The following is an 18,592-nucleotide window of genomic DNA, read 5'->3' on the forward strand; positions in this document are numbered from 1 at the left end:
TCATTGCTTAAACATAAGTCTTTGAACAAAATGCAGAACAACATATATAAATAGTACAGCAGTTGTTTGTATCAGACTTGAGTTAGCTTATAAAATTGCTATGCCCCCTATTCTACATGCAGTATAAATTTGCAGTTTACAATTCACATTTTTTGTTTTCATTATGCCTTTATGACAGAATTACAAATTTAAAATAGCCTCAAATTGCTTTCTTTTAACCAATCCTGAATCTCCTGAGCTATCAACCTTCATCTGTTCATGAAAACCGGAATACAGAGTAGATGCAGATCAGCACTAGTGCCGCATGCTAGCTCATAGCAGTAGCAGATAACACCTCTGTGCTATAGCCTCAACAATAAATAGTTATGGCCTATTTGTAATCCTTTCAACATTTGCTTTCCAGTAGACGGGGGACGATGGAGCGCACATTTTTATTTGCCCACCTTCAACCCCATTTGGTAGGCCTCAACTATGTCTTTCACCTGCCCCATTCCTATCCCTTAATATGCCTCTGTATGCCAGCACTGCAATGAAAACATTGGGAAGTGCTGCTTTTCTAGAGGTTCCTGGATGATTCTGTGGCATCTGGAAAATTTGCCAACAATTCAGAAAGATATACACTTCTTCCAGGAGCCTCCTAGACGTCTGGGAGAGTTGGCAAGTATGCGTTACAGATGAAATTGACTTCTGCTATTATGTCATTGTGTGTTATCACTTTCAAGGCAACATTAAATAGCTGTAATAAGATTTGAGATAATAACATGAAACTCATAATTGATATTGATAAGATTAAGGGCAAGATTTATTAAAGCTGGCTTCAGTGAAAAGTGGAGCAGATATTAGGGATGAGTGAATCTATACAAACCAACTTCGAGTGAAATTGCACAAAATTTGCAAGTTCTGGCAAATTCGCACTAATTATGATTTGACTTTTGCAAATTGCCCTAAAAATACCCTGAGCTTTTACACTTTCGACAAAATTGTATCAGCCAGAGTGGTCTTAGCCCCTGGCAAGCCCGTGTGGGCTTCCTTATAATACCTTGCCGCTATCACTACACTTAGTGTAGCACAACTAATCAGGAAGGACTGTTAAAGCCACTATAAAAACTGAGGTAGGGAAAGCAGCAGAATTTTTTAAGACTTGTACAGCTTAGAAAGAAGACCTCAGAGCGCACCGCTCGGCATTAGAGGAGAGAAATAGCTCAAATTTTCTACAACTACTGCAGAGTTTGGTATCTGCAGTGCTGAAGATAGAAAATGGGAGTGGTAGTCTGTGAATAATACAGAGATACAATTAATTGGGAGAGAGAGAAAAAAAGATTCCAGCTGCTACAGACTCTGTGTGAATTGATTGACCCATGATACAATTAAATACTCAATTAGGTTGCCATTTAATAGACAAAAAAATTTAATTCTTCAAACATAGAAAATTTAACAGTAATAAAAATGCCCATTTAACTTTTTGCTCTCTTGTTCTACTAGTCCAATTTGACAACCATACAATCCATAACAATACTGTAGGCCAGGGGTAGGCAATCAAATTTCCCAAATGGTCACATGAGATAGTGTGACTGTTGTTGAAGGCCAAACTAACTAACCAAACACAATTCTTCCTATTACTATTTTATATCAATTTTTATCATTTAATTTTGAGCACAATTAAGTCTGCTGACTAGATAGTTCTGCAAATACATGTTACAATAGGGCTCATTGTAATATGTATTCTTACTTGTAGCAGCTAATTAAAAACATATAATTTACTGCTTTTTATATAGTTTTTATAAAACCATAACTCAGACTACTACTGTCAGCTAGTCCTTGTATTTGAACGCAATATGATGCTCCATAGTCCTCACACACAGTATGGTGTCCCCATATAGTGTTACGTCACCAAACAGCCCTCAACTGTATGGTGTCCCCACACAACCCACCTACACAGTATAACATCCTCACAAAGCCTCACTATACAGTATTATATCCCCATGCAGCCCCATGCAGAAAAACATCCCCACACAGGCCCCTTGCACAGTATTTTGTCCCCACACAACCCCCACAGAGAAATATGCAGCCACATAGCCCCCTTATACAGTATTATGTGCCTACACAGTCCACTTACCCAGCATTATGTCCCCACACAACCACCATGCAGAATGATGTCCCCAAGTATCCCTCATGCCCTCCAACCCAGAGGCATCCAACTATGTATGAGCAAATTCCCTGCCTAACCAGTCCTGTAAAACATTATTGATTGAAAACAAGGTATAAAAAAGCATTTGTAATGTCCCTGTTTCCTATGATAATGAGGTCTTTGACTAGTTGATGGGGTGTTAGTTGCCCCAAAATAGTCAGCCCTCTTTCCATGTCATCATGCCCCCGTGAGTGTGATAACATAATTTGCACAAGCGGCGCCATTACTGCTCATGAAAATCTTTTAGAAGATAGCTTCCGGTCATGCGCAGTGCACACCTCTGAATCCAGGCTTCAGAGACACAGTGACACTGCCGGAATGAGCAAAAGCGCATGAGTGAGATTTGCATGAGCGACGATGATAATTATATTATTATGCCCACAGGGGTATAATAACATGGAAAAAGAGATTACTAGCCTGAGACAACTAACGTCCCATCGAATAGTCAAAGCCCTCATTAGCATAGCAAACTGGGACATTATAAATGCTTTTTTTATTCCTTATTTTCACTCAATAACGCTACACAGGGCTGATTAGACAGGGAATTTGCTCATACATAGGTGAATGCTGCTGGGTTGGAGGACATGGGGGATCTGACAGGCTCCCTTTAAAGGAATATATGGCACATTATACAGTACAGACCAAAAGTTTGGACGCACCTTCTCATTTAAAGATTTTTCTGTATTTTCATGACTATGAAAATTGTACATTCACTCTGAAGGCATCAAAACTATGAATTAACACATGTGGAATTATATACTTAATAAAAAAGTGTGAAACAACTGAAATTATGTCTTATATTCTAGGTTCTTCAAAGTAGACACCTTTTGCTTTGATGACTGCTTTGCCCACTCTTGGCATTCTCTTGATGAACTTCAAGAGGTAGTCACCGGGAATGGTTTTCACTTCACAGGTGTGCCCTGTCAGGTTTAATAAGTGGGATTTCTTGCCTTATAAATAGTGTTGGGACTATCAGTTGTGTTGTGCAGAAGTCTGGTGGATACACAGCTGATAGTCCTACTGAATAGACTGTTAGAATTTGTATTATGGCAAGAAAAAAGCAGCTAAGAAAAACAAATGGCCATCATTACTTTAAGAAATGAAGGTCAGTCAGTCCGAAAAATTGGGAAAACTTTGAATGTGTCCCCAAGTGCAGTGGCAAAAATCATCAAGTGCTAAAAAGAAACTGGCTCTCATGAGGACCGCCCCAGGAAAGGAAGACCAAGAGTCACCTCTGCTTCTGAGGATAAGTTTATCCAAGTCACCAGCCTCAGAAATTGCAGGTTAACAGCAGCTCAGATTAGAGACCAGGTCAATGCAACACAAAGTTCTAGCAGCAGACACATCTCTACAACAACTGATAAGAGGAGACTTTGTGCAGCAGGCCTTCATGGTAAAATAACTGCTAGGAAACCACTCCTAAGGACAGGCAACAAGCAGAAGAGACTTGTTTGGGCTAAAGAACACAAGGAATGGACATTAGACCAGTGGAAATCTGTGCTTTGGTCTGATGAGTCCAAATTTGAGATCTTTGGTTCCAACCACCGTGTCTTTGTGCGACGCAGAAAAGGTGAACGGATGGACTCTACATGCCTGGTTCCCACTGTGAAGCATAAGGAGGTGTGATGGTGTGGGGGTGCTTTGCTGGTGACACTGTTGGGGATTTATTCAAAATTAAAGGCATACTGAACCCGCAAGGCTACCACAGCATCTTGCAGCGGCATGCTTTTCCATTTGGTTTGCAATTAGTTAGACCATCATTTATTTTTCAACAGGACAATGACCCCAAACACACCTCCAGGCTGTGTAAGGGCTATTTGACCAAGAAGGAGAGTGATGGGGTGCTACGCCAGATGACCTGGCCTCCACAGTCACCTGACCTGAACCCAATCAAGATGGTTTGGGGTGAGCTGGACCGCAGAGTGAAGGCAAAAGGGCCAACAAGAGCTAAGCATCTCTGGGAACTCCTTTAAGATTGTTGGAAGACCATTCCCGGTGACTACCTCTTGAAGCTCATCAAGAGAATGCCAAGAGTGTGCAAAGCAGTCATCAAAGCAAAAGGTGGCTACTTTGAAGAACCTAGAATATAAGACATATTTTCAGTTGTTTCACACTTTTTTGTTAAGTATATAATTCCACATGTGCTAATTCATAGTTTTGATGCCTTTCGTCTGAATGTACAATTTTCATAGTCATGAAAATACAGAAAAATCCTTAAATGAGAAGATGTGTCCAAACTTTTGGTCTGTGCTGTATATCTCATTCACATTAGCCTTATTTTGTCTGACAATTCCACTGTCAGTTTGAATCCGTGTTCTTCTCGTACACCAACTCTGCAACACTTAATCTTTTCCTCAGAGAGCTTTCAATTCCATCAATTACAATTCTAACTGTTCAGACGCTTAGTAGTCCCCTAACCAACAAAAAAGATTTTTGGATGACTAAATTTTGAAAACAGTAAACCTGTTAATGATCCTGGAGTAGTAGGGATAATTTTTGCATGGCTTGTTAATAAGGCACTGCTTCTTTCTTGTCAATGTGTAAACCTGTTGGTGATCCCAACACAGGGATAATTTTTGCTTGTTAAAAACTAACTTTTTCTTTTAACAAGCCTTTCCCAAACAGGTAGCATTTTTGGATCATTGCTTGTCAAAAAGCCATGGCTTCTTCTGTTTACACGATCTATGTATAAACACCAGCACCTGACTGACTGACACCTGCCCGAGAAAAAGGAATAATTTTTGGACTACTTTTACAAATTAAAAGACCTAAAAAGTTGGTTAGTGTACTGTGTTGTTAAACATACTGTTGATTACTACCGATTATCAACATTTTATACATAGTCAGATAAATAAAAAGATGCGGGGATCAATTCAGTCTTAAGGGACTGCTGACTATTACATGTTTTCTGTGCAATTAAAGGTGCCATGCTATTACACGATTACAAGTAATTATTAGAGAATCCACAGCATGTCGATTTTTGGGGAAAAAATATGCCAACACTGGTGAAATAGAATTTCAAAAAGCTTGATGATCTCCAGCAGATACCTATAGCAACTAGCATTCAGTTCTCATTTTCAAAAGAACTTTGAAAAATAAAAGTAATGGTATATTTAATTGCTTTGGGAAACATCTCCAATTGTGTCATTCCATTCTGAAAACCCCTATTTTTTTTTTTTTTTTTACGGTTACACTAAAGTATAAAAGTTCTTATTATATTTTTGGTGTTCATTAATTTTTCTAAATTTTCTTCTTTACCATATTTTGTCTTTAGAGGTAAACATGATAAATATGATGTATCTTATAAATATGATTTCCTATTTATTCAAAACATGATCTTATAGCCTGATAGAAGATTTTATTGACTGTGAATGACAGCCTCCACATTCTTCTTTGAAAGCAGATGTCTGGAAAAATAGTTGGATTTGCACTGCCGATCTTTTCATTTTTGGGGAGAGAAGCCAACAGAGTCTAGCAATATCATACTCCCCTCTTCCTATTTACAACACAAGAATGTGCTGCTCCAAATGTATATATGGGAAAGTCATAAGAGCTGTCAGCCAAATTATTATTATTATTATTATTATACATTTTTATAAATGAGATTGCTTTATCAGAATGTGGACTATAGAATAAAGCATAACTAATATATATGCCGTACAATCATTTACCTATACCCTTGTATGTTCTTTTTTCTGAAACTTCTTGTAAGATTTGAACAGTATAAAAGGTTTATTGCTTTAATTTAAAATCTCCTTGAAGTTCATGGACTACGTTTAATTTCGTGAACACAAAATGCTTTTATTCACAATGTTATCATACCAAGGGCAACTCGTGCTGCTGATGCATCATAGTTGATCCAAAAAGATACCCAGGATAATATAGTAATCAAAATGGATGGCATATAGGTCTGAAGTATAAAATATCCAATATTTCTTTTCAACTTGAAGCTGAGGGAAAGTCTAGGATAGGACCCTGAAAAGAATGAGAAGAATGAGGCTTTAGTACGAGTAGTGCTCATGCTGAGATATGAGAAATCAGAAACTGTTCTATACAAATGTGCATTTCAATTATATCTGTGAACAAATATCTGGGACAAGACTATGAATTAGTTCTCCACATAGAAAGCCTGTCATACCAACTAATCTTCCAGCGTTTTTCAAGTTAACAGCAATTATGAATATGATAAATGTGTGCATATGCTATTTCATTACAGTTCTGCCATTGCCTTCTCAAAAGGAAATATTGCATTTCTCCAAAGGGATGATACTTATTCAAAACATTCGCCAACAGAAAAATGTGCATGGAGCATGACTAAAACCCACTAGTCAGTCTCGAAGCAACTTAAGAGTATTTTAACACTATACAACAGTTACTTAAACACTGTGATAACAATTTTACAGACATATGGAAATTTATATTAAAATTAATTTCAAAAGTTTGAAATTATTTGAAAATGAAAAAAAAAAATGTTTTGGCTATAAACCACAGGATTTATATGCAAAATTACATCTAAAAGGATTGCATCCTGTACATGTTCTTAAAATGTGTTCCACAAAATACACCAATTTCAATAAAAGTCTGAACATGGATAAAATGGTCTCAGCTTTGTATTCCTAAAATATTGTCAATGTAACTGTACAGTCATAAGTTAAAAAATTAAGTGCAAATCAGTACCTATAGAAGATGCTTACCTATTAACCCACAGATAATGATGCTTTGCTGCTATTTATCTTAGATCCATAAGTACTCTGAGAATAGAACCTCGCTAAAGTTCCTACAGGGAGTCTGTGGTAGTCCGAGACATGCCCCTTATTATTGGTTCCAGATGCTCCTCTCCCTTCCTTTTATATCCCAGACATGCCCCTATCTTATTATTGGTTCCAGATGCTCCTCTCCCTTCCTTTTATAGCTCTACCTCTTCTGATTAGCTGCTGTTTACAAACACAAGTACAGCACAGGATTATCAGGTAGAGTGCAAAGAGAGCTGATTTCTGTTATAGCAAGGACAGAATAATTATAAATTACACATTTCATAAATACCAATAAATATGATTTTCGGGTCAGGTCCATAAATATAATGAGAAAAACAAGCTTTAGTAAGGGGAGCTTCAAGGGTCACATTAAGCTTTAGTTTGTCAGAGTATTACTCTTACTCAACTTTTTTTATCAAAGCGTATTTTAACTGATTATATTGAGTCCCTGCATTCTGTACTATGTATCACATCAATATAACGTTAAATGATTCCTGAAGTACCAACAATGATCCCAGAAAATTATTCTACTTAACCTTCGCCTGTACAGTATATACAGCAAAGTTGACAACTACTGATGGCATATTGGTTGTCTTAACAAAATACAGTTGCTTCAGTTTTTCAAAATACTTCCAAAAACCAGATATCTTATTAACAATTAAAAGTATTAAACGGACATTTCTTTTAGCTCCTTGGCCCAATACATCAAAGCATGCTATACAAACGACTTTCATACAATACACATCTTATCAGCCCTTGAATTGTACATGCCGGTTTGTAAAAGTGCATGTAATTATAAATGGACAACCCTAATCAAGGGAATAGTTTAGATGCACAAAATTGTACCAAGCTTTTGGTGCAAAGTGATGCAACCAAAAGATAGTGTAAAGTTAGAAACGGTTGACAAAAGATGCATCGGATTTATCGAAAATGTTGAAGAGTCAGCTTACCCGCATGTGTGTGCGTGCTCCCCGATGCCGACCAATGCCTCGCACGGATCATGGTGAGTAGCTACAATTAATTGAAAAAAAGGGAGGAAGGATCCAGCGAAAAGCAGAGGTGGTTAAAAAAGCATTAAGCTACTTACGGGTAGCGGCATTTCTCGGAGGCCCATGACAGCACGACGAGAGAGGGGATCCGCCCATCAGGAACAGGAAACCTACAGATACAAAAGGGCGGCACCTCTCCCCTGCATCAGTTGTATTTCAGAGCCTTGAGAGGACTACCGCGGTTAGTGGCACGCAAAAATATACATTATATACAGTTTATATACAAAATTTTAACCAATATATTGGAACTGGGTATCATACGTGAGATATATACATTATAGGAGGTGCAACCCCCACGTGAATAGGGAGGGAACTAAGGGTGCTGTCATGGGCCTCCGAGAAATGCCGCTACCCGTAAGTAGCTTAATGCTTTACTCGGACTCCCATGACAGCACGACGAGAGAATTACAGAGATGTAAGTTACCTTAGGGAGGGACTATGGCCTGTAGCACCCTTAACCCGAAGGTGAGATCAGAGGAAGCCCCCAAATCCAACCTATAGTGTTTAAAGAAGGTGGACGGGGATGGCCATGTGGCCACCTTACATATCTGGTTGATTGATACTCCAGATTTTTCCGCCCAGGATGTAGCCATGGCCCTGGTGGAATGCGCCCTCAGATTCTGCGGAGTCGGACCCCCACCTGCAGTATAATCCAAAGAGATAGCCTCCCTAATCCACTTTGCTAGTGTGTACTTTGATACCCTGAGTCCCTTTCTAGGACTTTGGAAAGATAAAAATAACGCATTATCTTTCTTCCATGTATCGGTAACAGAGATGTATTCTAGCAGGCATCTGCTAACGTCTAACGTATGGAGTAGCTCTTCTTTAGGGTTGGAGGGATTGGGAAGGAAAGACGGTAAAACTATCTCCTGTGACCTGTGAAACCGTGATGATACTTTTGGTAAATAGGCCGGGTCTGGTCTGAGGACTACCCTATCCGGCAGAAACTCTGTATAAGGGGGAAGCCTGGAGAGAGCTTGTATGTCTCCCACCCTACGGGCAGATGTAATTGCTACCAGAAATGCTGTCTCAAGGGATAAGGCCTTAATTGAAGCTGATTGTAATGGTTCAAACGGCTCTCTAGTCAATGCTGACAGGACTAGGTTGAGATCCCAAGGCATAGATCTATCCTTATGTATGGGTCTAGCTCTACTAGATGCTTTAATGAACCTTGAAATCCAATAATTATTGGCGATGTTACAGGAAAATAGGGCCCCTAGGGCCGAGACCTGTACCTTTAGAGTACTAGTGGATAGATTTAGCTCTAAGCCTTTTTGCAGGAATTCTAAGATCTGTTTTATAGGTATTCCCTCTTCTAAATTAAAATCAGAAGAGGCCAGGAATTTCCGCCAGGCTCTAGCGTAGATTGTTGTCGTAATCTGTTTCCTACTTTTCATAAGGGTCTCAATTAAATTTGGGGAGAACCCTTTGTCTTTCAGTAATGCCCTCTCAAACTCCATGCCGTCAAATGGAGACTCTTTACTTGTGGATGGCTGATCGGACCCTGGTAGAGTAAATCTGGAATGTCCGGAAGCACCGAGGGGTCCTCCACTGACATGATCCTGAGCCAGGTGAAGCAGGCCCTTCTGGGCCAGAATGGGGCAATCAATATAACTCTTGCCCGATCTTCTCTTATTTTCCTGATTACCAGAGGTATCAGGTCTAGCGGGGGGAACGCATACGCCAGCTGAAAATCCCAATTGATCAGAAAGGCATCTACCGCCAGAGGATTCTCCCTGGGATTTAGGGAACAGAATTTTATTGTCTTTCGGTTGTCCCTGGTGGCAAATAAATCCACCTCTGGATGTCCCCATTTGTGGACAATCTGGTTGAACACGAGACTGTTTAGAGACCACTCCTCTTGTCTTAAGGTGTTGCGGCTTAGAAAGTCCGCTTTCACATTTTCTTTTCCTCTTATATGCAGTGCGGTTAAAGATAGAAAATGGTTCTCCGCTGTCTGGAATAGACGTTCCGCCACTCTCATCAGTGATTCGGAATAAGTTCCACCCTGGTGATTTATGTATGCGACCGCCACCTGGTTGTCCTAGAGGATCTTGACATGGTGACCCTGCAGATATATGAGGAATTTTTTAACTGATAGTTCAATTGCCATTAACTCTCTTTGGTTGGAGGAGGCTGATGTTAGGGGGTCCCATAGACCGTGAACTATCATGTCATTCATGTGTGCTCCCCAACCCGAAGGGCTAGCGTCTGTTGTTACAATACGTGTCACCTGTGTCACCCAGGGAACTCCCGCCGATAAATTGTCATTGTTTAGCCACCATCTAAGAGATGTAAGAGCTTCTGGACCCAAAGTAATCTGACTCTGCAAAGACCCTTGTAAAACTCTATCATTAACCAGTACCTCGGATTGTAAAGGTCTGGTGTGAAATTGGGCCCAACAGACAGCGGGAATGCATGAGGTTAGAGATCCTAACAGTGACATAGCCTGTCTAAGGGTCATGGATGGTTTATCAATTGCCCTAGACACCTGTTGTTGGATGTGTAACAACTTGTTGGGCGGAAGACAACACTGTTGAGTTTCTGAATTTAACAACAGCCCTAAGAATCTCTGTATTTTTTGGGGCTGTAATCGGGATTTTTCATAATTTACGATCCACCCCAGATGCTCAAGTTTGGTTGTGGTTGTTTCTAGTTGTGAAAGGCAATGGTCTGCTGAACTCCCTTCTATAAGGAAATCATCCAAATAGGGGACAATCAGGATGTCAGACTCTCGTAAGTGCGCCATGACTTCGGCCACTAACTTTGTAAATACCCTAGGAGCCGCTGATAAGCCAAAGGGAAGAGCTCTGAACTGGAAATGACTAATTTGTCCCCCCATTGACACAGCTACTCTCAGGAATCTCTGGAAGTCTTCATGTATCGGAACATGATAGTATGCATCCTTTAAATCCACAACTACCATGAAGCAGTGTTTAAACAACATTTTTATTGCTGAACTGATTGTTTCCATTTTGAACGATTCATTGACCAGAAACTCATTAAGGCCCTTGAGATTTATGATCGTTCTAAACGATCTGTCTGGCTTCTTGATCAGAAAAAGAGGAGAGTAAAATCCCCTTCCTCTTTCTGATTCTGGGATTTCGATCAAAACATTTTTGGAGCATAAGTTCATGACCTCTGCTTCCAGGGCTGCTTGTTCAAGGGGGGAGGAACGTAAAGGGGTTAATTTAAATTTATCTCGAGGCCAGTGATCGAAGTCAAGCCTTAGACCTTTTGCTGTAATGCCTCGGACCCATTTACTGTTCGTAATGTCAAACCATGCTGAGGAGAATGCTGACAGTCTACCCCCCACAGGGATTGCTAGTCATTGGTCCAGTTTTTTCTGTTCTTTTGAGGAACGGCGAAACATGTAGCCCGTACCTCTTCCGCGTCTATCTTCCCATCTAAAACTCTCTCTAGAGGGTGAGGTCCCGCATTTCTTTCCGCGACCAAATCTCCTTCTATTGAAGGGCCGACGGTAGGATGCTGAAGACAGATTAGGAAATTTCTTCTTGTCATCCCCCGCTTTCTCCAGCAACTCATCCAGAGTTGGACCAAAGAGATACTCTCCTTTACACGGGATGGCGCAGAGTTTAGTTCTGGATTGAATGTTGCCTGACCAGCACTTCAACCATAAGGCTCTATGAGCCGCGTTGGAGAGTCCTGCCGCTCTAGCCGCCAGTCTGACTGAGTCCACAGATGTGTCCGACAGAAAGGCCGCAGCATTCTGAATTGTTGGTAGAGCCTTCAGAATAGTATCTCTGGAAGCACCCTCCTTGAGCTGGGACTCTAACTGATCCAGCCAGACCATTAAAGACCTGGCTGTACATGTCGCGGCAACTGCTGGTCTGAGAGATCCAGCCGCTGTCTCCCAGGTACCCTTAAGGAAAGTATCTGCCTTCCTGTCAAGGGGGTCCTTGAGGGTCCCCATATCCTCAAATGGCAACGAGGCTTTCTTTGATGCTTTTGCCACCGCCGCATCCAACTTAGGGGCTTTATCCCACGTCTCCACAACCGGATCATCAAAAGGGTACCTGCGTTTTAATGCTGGCGGTAAGGAACCCTTCTTTTCCGGTTTCTTCCATTCCCGGAGGATCAAGTCTTGGATCTTCTCGTTCACTGGAAAAGATCTATGTTTTTTACGATCCAATCCGCTGAACATCATCTCCTGTTTTGAGGGCTGCGGCTTGGGTTCTTCTATACCCATTGTGCCTCTAACTGACTTGACCACTTTGTCAATCCTATCCAGGGGTAGACAGAATCGTCCAGACTCCTCATCTGATGAAGAGGAGGAAGGACTAAAGTGATAGGCACCCTCTTCTCTTTCTTCCTCCGAAGAATTAGAGTCCAGGGGGTCCTACGTTTTGAACCTCCCGCTTGGGATAGGGACCGTAGGGATTCCCTTACTTCCAAACGGATCATCTCCTTCAGGTTTTCCGCACTCACAGACTCTTCCACTACCTAGGGGAGGACAATATAGGTGATAACTACTATCTGACCTAATGTCACTTCCACCCAACCACTCCTGTAGACCTCACCGTCTGTTGAATACAGGGGGCACATAATTTTTTGGGACAAGAGTCTGGTAATGCGACTCCACAGAGGGCACATTCCTTATGTTTTGACTTGTCCGCACTCTTCTTCCCCTAGAACAATAAAGTATAAGGGGCCCGCGTCACAGAGTGAACTTTCACGTAGATCACTTACCCGTGCGCCAAAGTAAAGTACCGGAAAACGAGGGGGTTCTTTCCTAGTCGAAGCTTTGGATCCCTGCCCGGATGAGCTTTTACGACTGGACTGGTCGCTTCTGTCCTTCTCTTTGGGCTTCTGACGCACATCATCCAGCAGCTGCTGCTGCTCACCACCGCTCTCCATGACGAATTGCGGCCAAAAGCAGGGTTCTAAAGTCGTCACCTGCTTAAATCCCCCTTGGATCCGGTCAGCAGATAGGCCAGCGCTATCCCTATTGGCCCAGGACACAGCAGGGAGGGTAGGAAGCCTTTGGGAAAACCGGCGTTCAGGATGCGATGGGCGCCGCCATTTTGGATTGACCGCGCATGCGCAGACATCCGGCGACCCGGAAGCGGCTACTAACTCCGCCCCCCCATGTCACCGCACCCGGAAACGCTCCAGCACACGCTGAGAACGGTGCAGGACGCCGGGGACGGATTGCAGCGCTCCAGGTGTTCACCCACACAGTCCTGACACCGGCACCCCGCATGCACGCACCGCTGCACCGCCAATGGGAGATACTTACCGGCGCTGACGCTGATGGAGGCAGGAAATCCTCCGGACTCCGCTCCCTGCTGCGAACGCCACCGACGTGCAGTCCAGCAAGGACCACCGTGGCGTCTCCAGGGATCTCCGCACCGGCCGAGGTAGGAGACCCCCTCGCTACCGGATTCAGCCGGCCGGCCTGGGCTCCTTTAAGATTCATCTGTTGGCACCGGTCCCTTCAGGAACAGGAAACCAACTAATGCAGGGGAGAGGTGCCGCCCTTTTGTATCTGTAGGTTTCCTGTTCCTGATGGGCGGATCCCCTCTCTCGTCGTGCTGTCATGGGAGTCCGAGTAAATAACTTATTCCAAAGCTATTACAATAAGTAAGACATATTGTCGGACACTAACACACTGTTAGGAAAGATCAAATGGGTTCACTTTTTCCTCCCAGTCTTGACAGACACTCGAAAAAAATGCTAAACCGGGGAACATGGCTTAATGCCAAAGGTTTCTTCAGGGTGGGCCATTTATATGCAAACCCCTGGGTGGGCCATGTATATGGATACACCTAAATAATATGGGAATGGTTGGTGATATCAACTTCCTGTTTGTGGCACATATATGCATATGGGAGGGGGAAAACTTTTCAAGATGGGTGGTGACCATGGTGGCCATTTTGAAGTCAGCCATTTTGAATCCAACTTGATAAATGTCCCACCCAGGTGTATCCATATAAATGGCCCACCCTGTATAAATGCAGAGCAACCCCATTGCAAAAAAAATCCTATATGTGATTGCATTAATTGTAAGACTTCTTATGTAGTGTATCTAATAGAATGCACAGAATGAAAAATTCAGTATATGGGGTGTACTACCTGTCCATTTAAAGTCCGCATTAGACGCCACCTCTCGGATGCGGTAAATCCCATGGTATTATTGGCATCTGCTGCATCTAAACACTTTGCCAATTTCCATAAGGGCAGTTTTGACGTACTTCAAATTTTGTGGAATTGAAAATGACCATAAACCGCACAGTGGTGGGAATTACAAACGTAAATTGTTAAACAGAGGTCCTATTGGATCTTTATGTTAGATACACGTATCTCACAGGGTCTTAACACTAGACAGGATTTAATCAAATAATAATGAAAGTTCATATTTACCTCTTGTTGTCATATTCTTTATTTTGTGGTCTCATGTTAGTTCTAAAAGTATCTTTTGATTCTAATAAACAACATCAATTTATTTACATGTGCTTGTTTCACTCTGTCACATCTGATTTTTAATTAATGTTGAATACCTTTTTGTCTTTAATTAGCATACGTTAATTGTTTTAATCATGCAACCAGTCAGTCATTCTGGACACACTATATAGCTGTGCCTTCCTTCCCATTAGGTCAGTTCATGACTAAGACGCAAGTTGAAACGCGTTGATCTTTCCTAACAGTGTGTTAGTGCCCGACAATATGTGTTAAGTATTGTAATAGCTTTGCAATAAGTTATTTTTTAGCCACCTCCGCGTTTTGCTGGATTCTTCCTCCCTTTTTTTTCAATTCGCACTAGATTTATCTTCCAGAATTAGGCACTGTGATTATATGAGCATCTTAAGACTGTGTAATTTAAGATTTTACTATCTAATTATTAGACAGGATTAGTAAACCTGACCCAATACATATTTTTACTTCAAAGGAAAAATTTTTTATTACTATATTTAAAGTCAAATCTGTGATAATCCGTAGAACATTTTTATATATGATTGAAAAAATACCTCTGTCAAGTACAACATGACTTGATTTAGTCCGTACTCAATGAATTTTCAGCAAAACTAAGAATAGTAGAGAGCCACATTTTATGTAGCAATTTCAGTGTAGCTATAGCTTTTCTCTATGTATGGCTGTAAAAGGTTAGCACTGCCAGCCTTAGCTAGCCATTGAAGCACATGATTAATTGCTATCTCTGAAAACGGTAAGGTTCTATTTTCCCTCAGGTCATTATGATACAATAGTAATCCTCTTTCTCTCTTTCTCTGTTATGTAACCTAGAAACGCACATCATCTATTTGCCAGGTTCCACTGCAATCAACCATTTATCCTAAAAGGGACGCAATGTCCAAATGATAACTCTTCTCCTTTTTCTTTTAGAGGGGTGATGCTATCTGTTTATGCTTCCACATATGATGGCGATGGTGATCTAATACAACTGAAAACATAATCTAAGATTTATATTTTTTGCACTATTTTTTTGCATTATATGCATTATACTGATTTGTATTTAACAAGATTAAAAAGTATTGTAAGAAGTGACTTGAGTCAAATAAAATTCATTTTTTTTCTGATAAAAAATTCCAGCATTGCTTCAACTTTGAGACCCACATATAGTAATACTGTTTTTTTATTTTTTTTTAAACACTACTGAGTGTAACCTTAATTAGCAATTGATAAAATTTACAGTGAAAAAGCTCATAATCATTTGCGAGAATTTCCCTATTCATCTGCTGTTTTTTCTCAGCTCAAAGTGGACTGAGAAATAAATTGCAGCATGCTGCGATTTGCCCTGTATATCAGACGAGATTTGCCAATGCAAGTCAATGGGTGCCTGAAAAAATCATACAGCACAAGGACTATGCATGTGCCATCCAATAATTACACATCCATCTCCTAGAAAACCCAACATTTCATCAGCTGAGTAGAGAAAATTAGACTGCATGACTCATCATAATAGAATAGATAAAATAGATATATAGATAGTATGGATAGAAAAATGTCAGTGACATATATTCGAAATTAGTGCAGAGCATGTGTCATTTAATGTTCATGGATTTGACAAATAGTTAAACAACTTAAAGAAAAAAATTGCATGGGATCAACATAAATTTTAAAAACCAGCAGAGGGAAAGTGGACAGCTGAGAGCAAATATTTCTAGCTTGGGAAGGGGGTAATAAACATGGAGCTTCGCAGATTATTAATTTAAGCTCACAGCTGTAAACTTAGCTTTTCTGGTTATTAAAATGGGGGACCCTCCAAAAAATGATGTGTGGCCCCCTATAATGATTAACAAGCAAAGGCTAGGCAGACATCTGCAGACTGGTATTAATAGCATATAAAGGGTCATGGATATTGCCCCCTCAGACTAAAAACATCAGCTCTCAGCCTCCCCAGAAATGGCGCATCCATAAGATGTGCCAATTTTGGTGCGTAGCCTCCACTCTTCCTACTTGAACAGGTGCAGTGGCAAGTAGGGTATTGGGGTTGATGTGATCTTTGTATTGCCAGCTGACAGGGTGAGTGTCATGCGAGTAGATTGCAATTTTTCTCACATAGTATCCATACGACATCTGTATGACTTGCGTATGCAATGCATTTTTTTCTCTGCAACTATTATTCTACAATCATTTACAGGACCATTTACAGTGTTCCATTTTACATAAGGGTAATGTATCCATAAAAATCAAACGGCGTATGGATGGTCCGTGTGCTGTCATTTTTTTTTCTCACACTCATTGACTTGCATTGGTGAGTCTTGTCCAATATACCTGGCCATTTGGAGCATGCTGTGATTTTTTTCTAATCCAGATTCCAGCTTAGAAAAAAGCTAAGCAAACAGCTGTGAGCTGATAATAATAGCCTGGGGACATTTATGGCTATTGGCTCCTTCCCAGAATATTAACATCAGCTCTCAACCGTCGACTTTTCCTCTGCTGATTATGAAAATTACGTAGGAGCCCAAGCAATTTTTTTTTAAATTTTGTAAAAATTAACAATTGCTGTTTGGTTACAGCCTATGTAGGTTCATTTTGTTAACGCTCTTACATAGGCTGGTTACAGTGTGTGCATCCGTGCGTGCACGTGCGAGTGCGTGTGTGTCCGTTTACTTACCGGTTTAGTAATGAGGGTGTCTGGCTGACACCTTTTCATTACTAAACCTGGGGCTTGGTGTCAATGGCAGTTGCTGACACCAAGCCCTAATCCTGATCCCCATTACCCTGATGCAACTGCATAAAAATGAAAAAGAATGTGTTGAACCATGAAAATACATCACAAAACTTTTTGTTTAAAATATCTTTATTTAGCTGAACAAAACCTTTATTGCTGTATGGAAACGCATACAAAACCGCACCAAAAAATGTGCCAAAAAGCGGCACATTTTTGCCACAGCATTTTTGCTGCCAAGAGTGCAGAAACCTTGCAGAAATTTCTGCAAGCAAGTACTCAACCTGTGCACATACCCTGAGGCTGGAGTCACACTAAGGATTTTAACATCCGATTTCATTCTTGCAAAGTCGGACGAGTGTAATGCAGGTGTTATGCATTTTTCATGCGAGTACAATCCAATTTTTAACATCTAGCATCTGATTTACATCCTAAGGCCGGTTTCACACGTCCTGATATTTCTGGTACCAGAAAAAAATGGTACCGGAGATGTCAGTGACATACACAATTTGTCATGGTCTGTGTGGAAGATCTTGTCTAGTGCTTCAGGGGGTTAATGCTTTTTGCCTCTCTCTGGCTGTGGGAGGGATACTTTTGACCTCGGCTGAGTTCCTGATCATTGTGAATCTGAGGATACGGTCTGCCTGTGTGTGATTGCTTGTGTATGACCCGGTCCATTCCTGCTTCTGAGTTTGTTACCCGATTCTGTACTTTTTTAGTCTCTCGGTTTTGACCTCTGCTTGTCCCTGACCTTCCACTTTGTATTTCCTGTCTGATACTATGCTGCTATCGCCGGCTTTCTGACCCTGGATTATTATTGACCAAGTCTCTGTCTGTTTTCATCTGTACTATGTCGTCTCCTAGTTGACCCACATCTGTCTGGCACCCCCCTGGGTTTCTCTAGCCCAAGCTCCGGTCCCTGGAAACTGGGACTTGTTTCCTCCCCCTGACACTCCCCTTGCAGTCACGTGCTTCAGGTCCTTTTTACCTGAAGCATGCTTCTCCATCGCGGCTGTCCCATTCCTCTGGAATCTCTGGGCACCATCCGCTCAACTCAGGACACACGCACTGGCTCGGTAAGCAGTAAGCTCCCTTGGTCATGACAACCCTTAATCATGACAACAATCATGTCATGATTAAGGGAGCTTAGTCTCCAGAAATGCGTTGAGATTCTTACCCATATGGTTTGTGCTGAAGTCTGTATCCTCTATGTTTAAAGTTTTCGAATAAAGAAAACTCTTTTTTATGGATTCAGTGAAGCTGGACATTCTCTTCTTTTTTGCTCTTCTTACAATGCATGCTGCCAGTGCACTCTGTTGCCGACACACCATTTCTAATTGGAGCTGGTGAGGGAGTGTACTGTCACAGTGCATTGAGAAGAAAATTGCACAGTAAGAAGGGATTTCGTACTGAGCATACTTCAGAATTGACAACCAACACATTTTCAGTA

The 18,592-nt window shown here is 41.2% G+C and overlaps 1 protein-coding gene across 2 annotated transcripts in view; it reads right to left on the bottom strand.

The window, feature by feature from the left end:
- The window catches only part of GABRB3 (gamma-aminobutyric acid type A receptor subunit beta3), an 820,257-nt gene that overhangs the window by 45,002 nt on the left and 756,663 nt on the right, over nt 1-18,592 (bottom strand). For both annotated transcript variants that reach the window (XM_077296875.1, XM_077296874.1), the window contains one exon: nt 6,011-6,163. In XM_077296875.1, coding sequence (XP_077152990.1) covers nt 6,011-6,163 — 153 coding nt within the window. The remainder of the gene's footprint in view (nt 1-6,010; nt 6,164-18,592) is intronic.

Source organism: Ranitomeya variabilis, chromosome 3 (assembly GCF_051348905.1).
Source record: "Ranitomeya variabilis isolate aRanVar5 chromosome 3, aRanVar5.hap1, whole genome shotgun sequence".
In the NCBI taxonomy this organism is placed as follows: Eukaryota; Metazoa; Chordata; class Amphibia; order Anura; family Dendrobatidae; genus Ranitomeya; species Ranitomeya variabilis.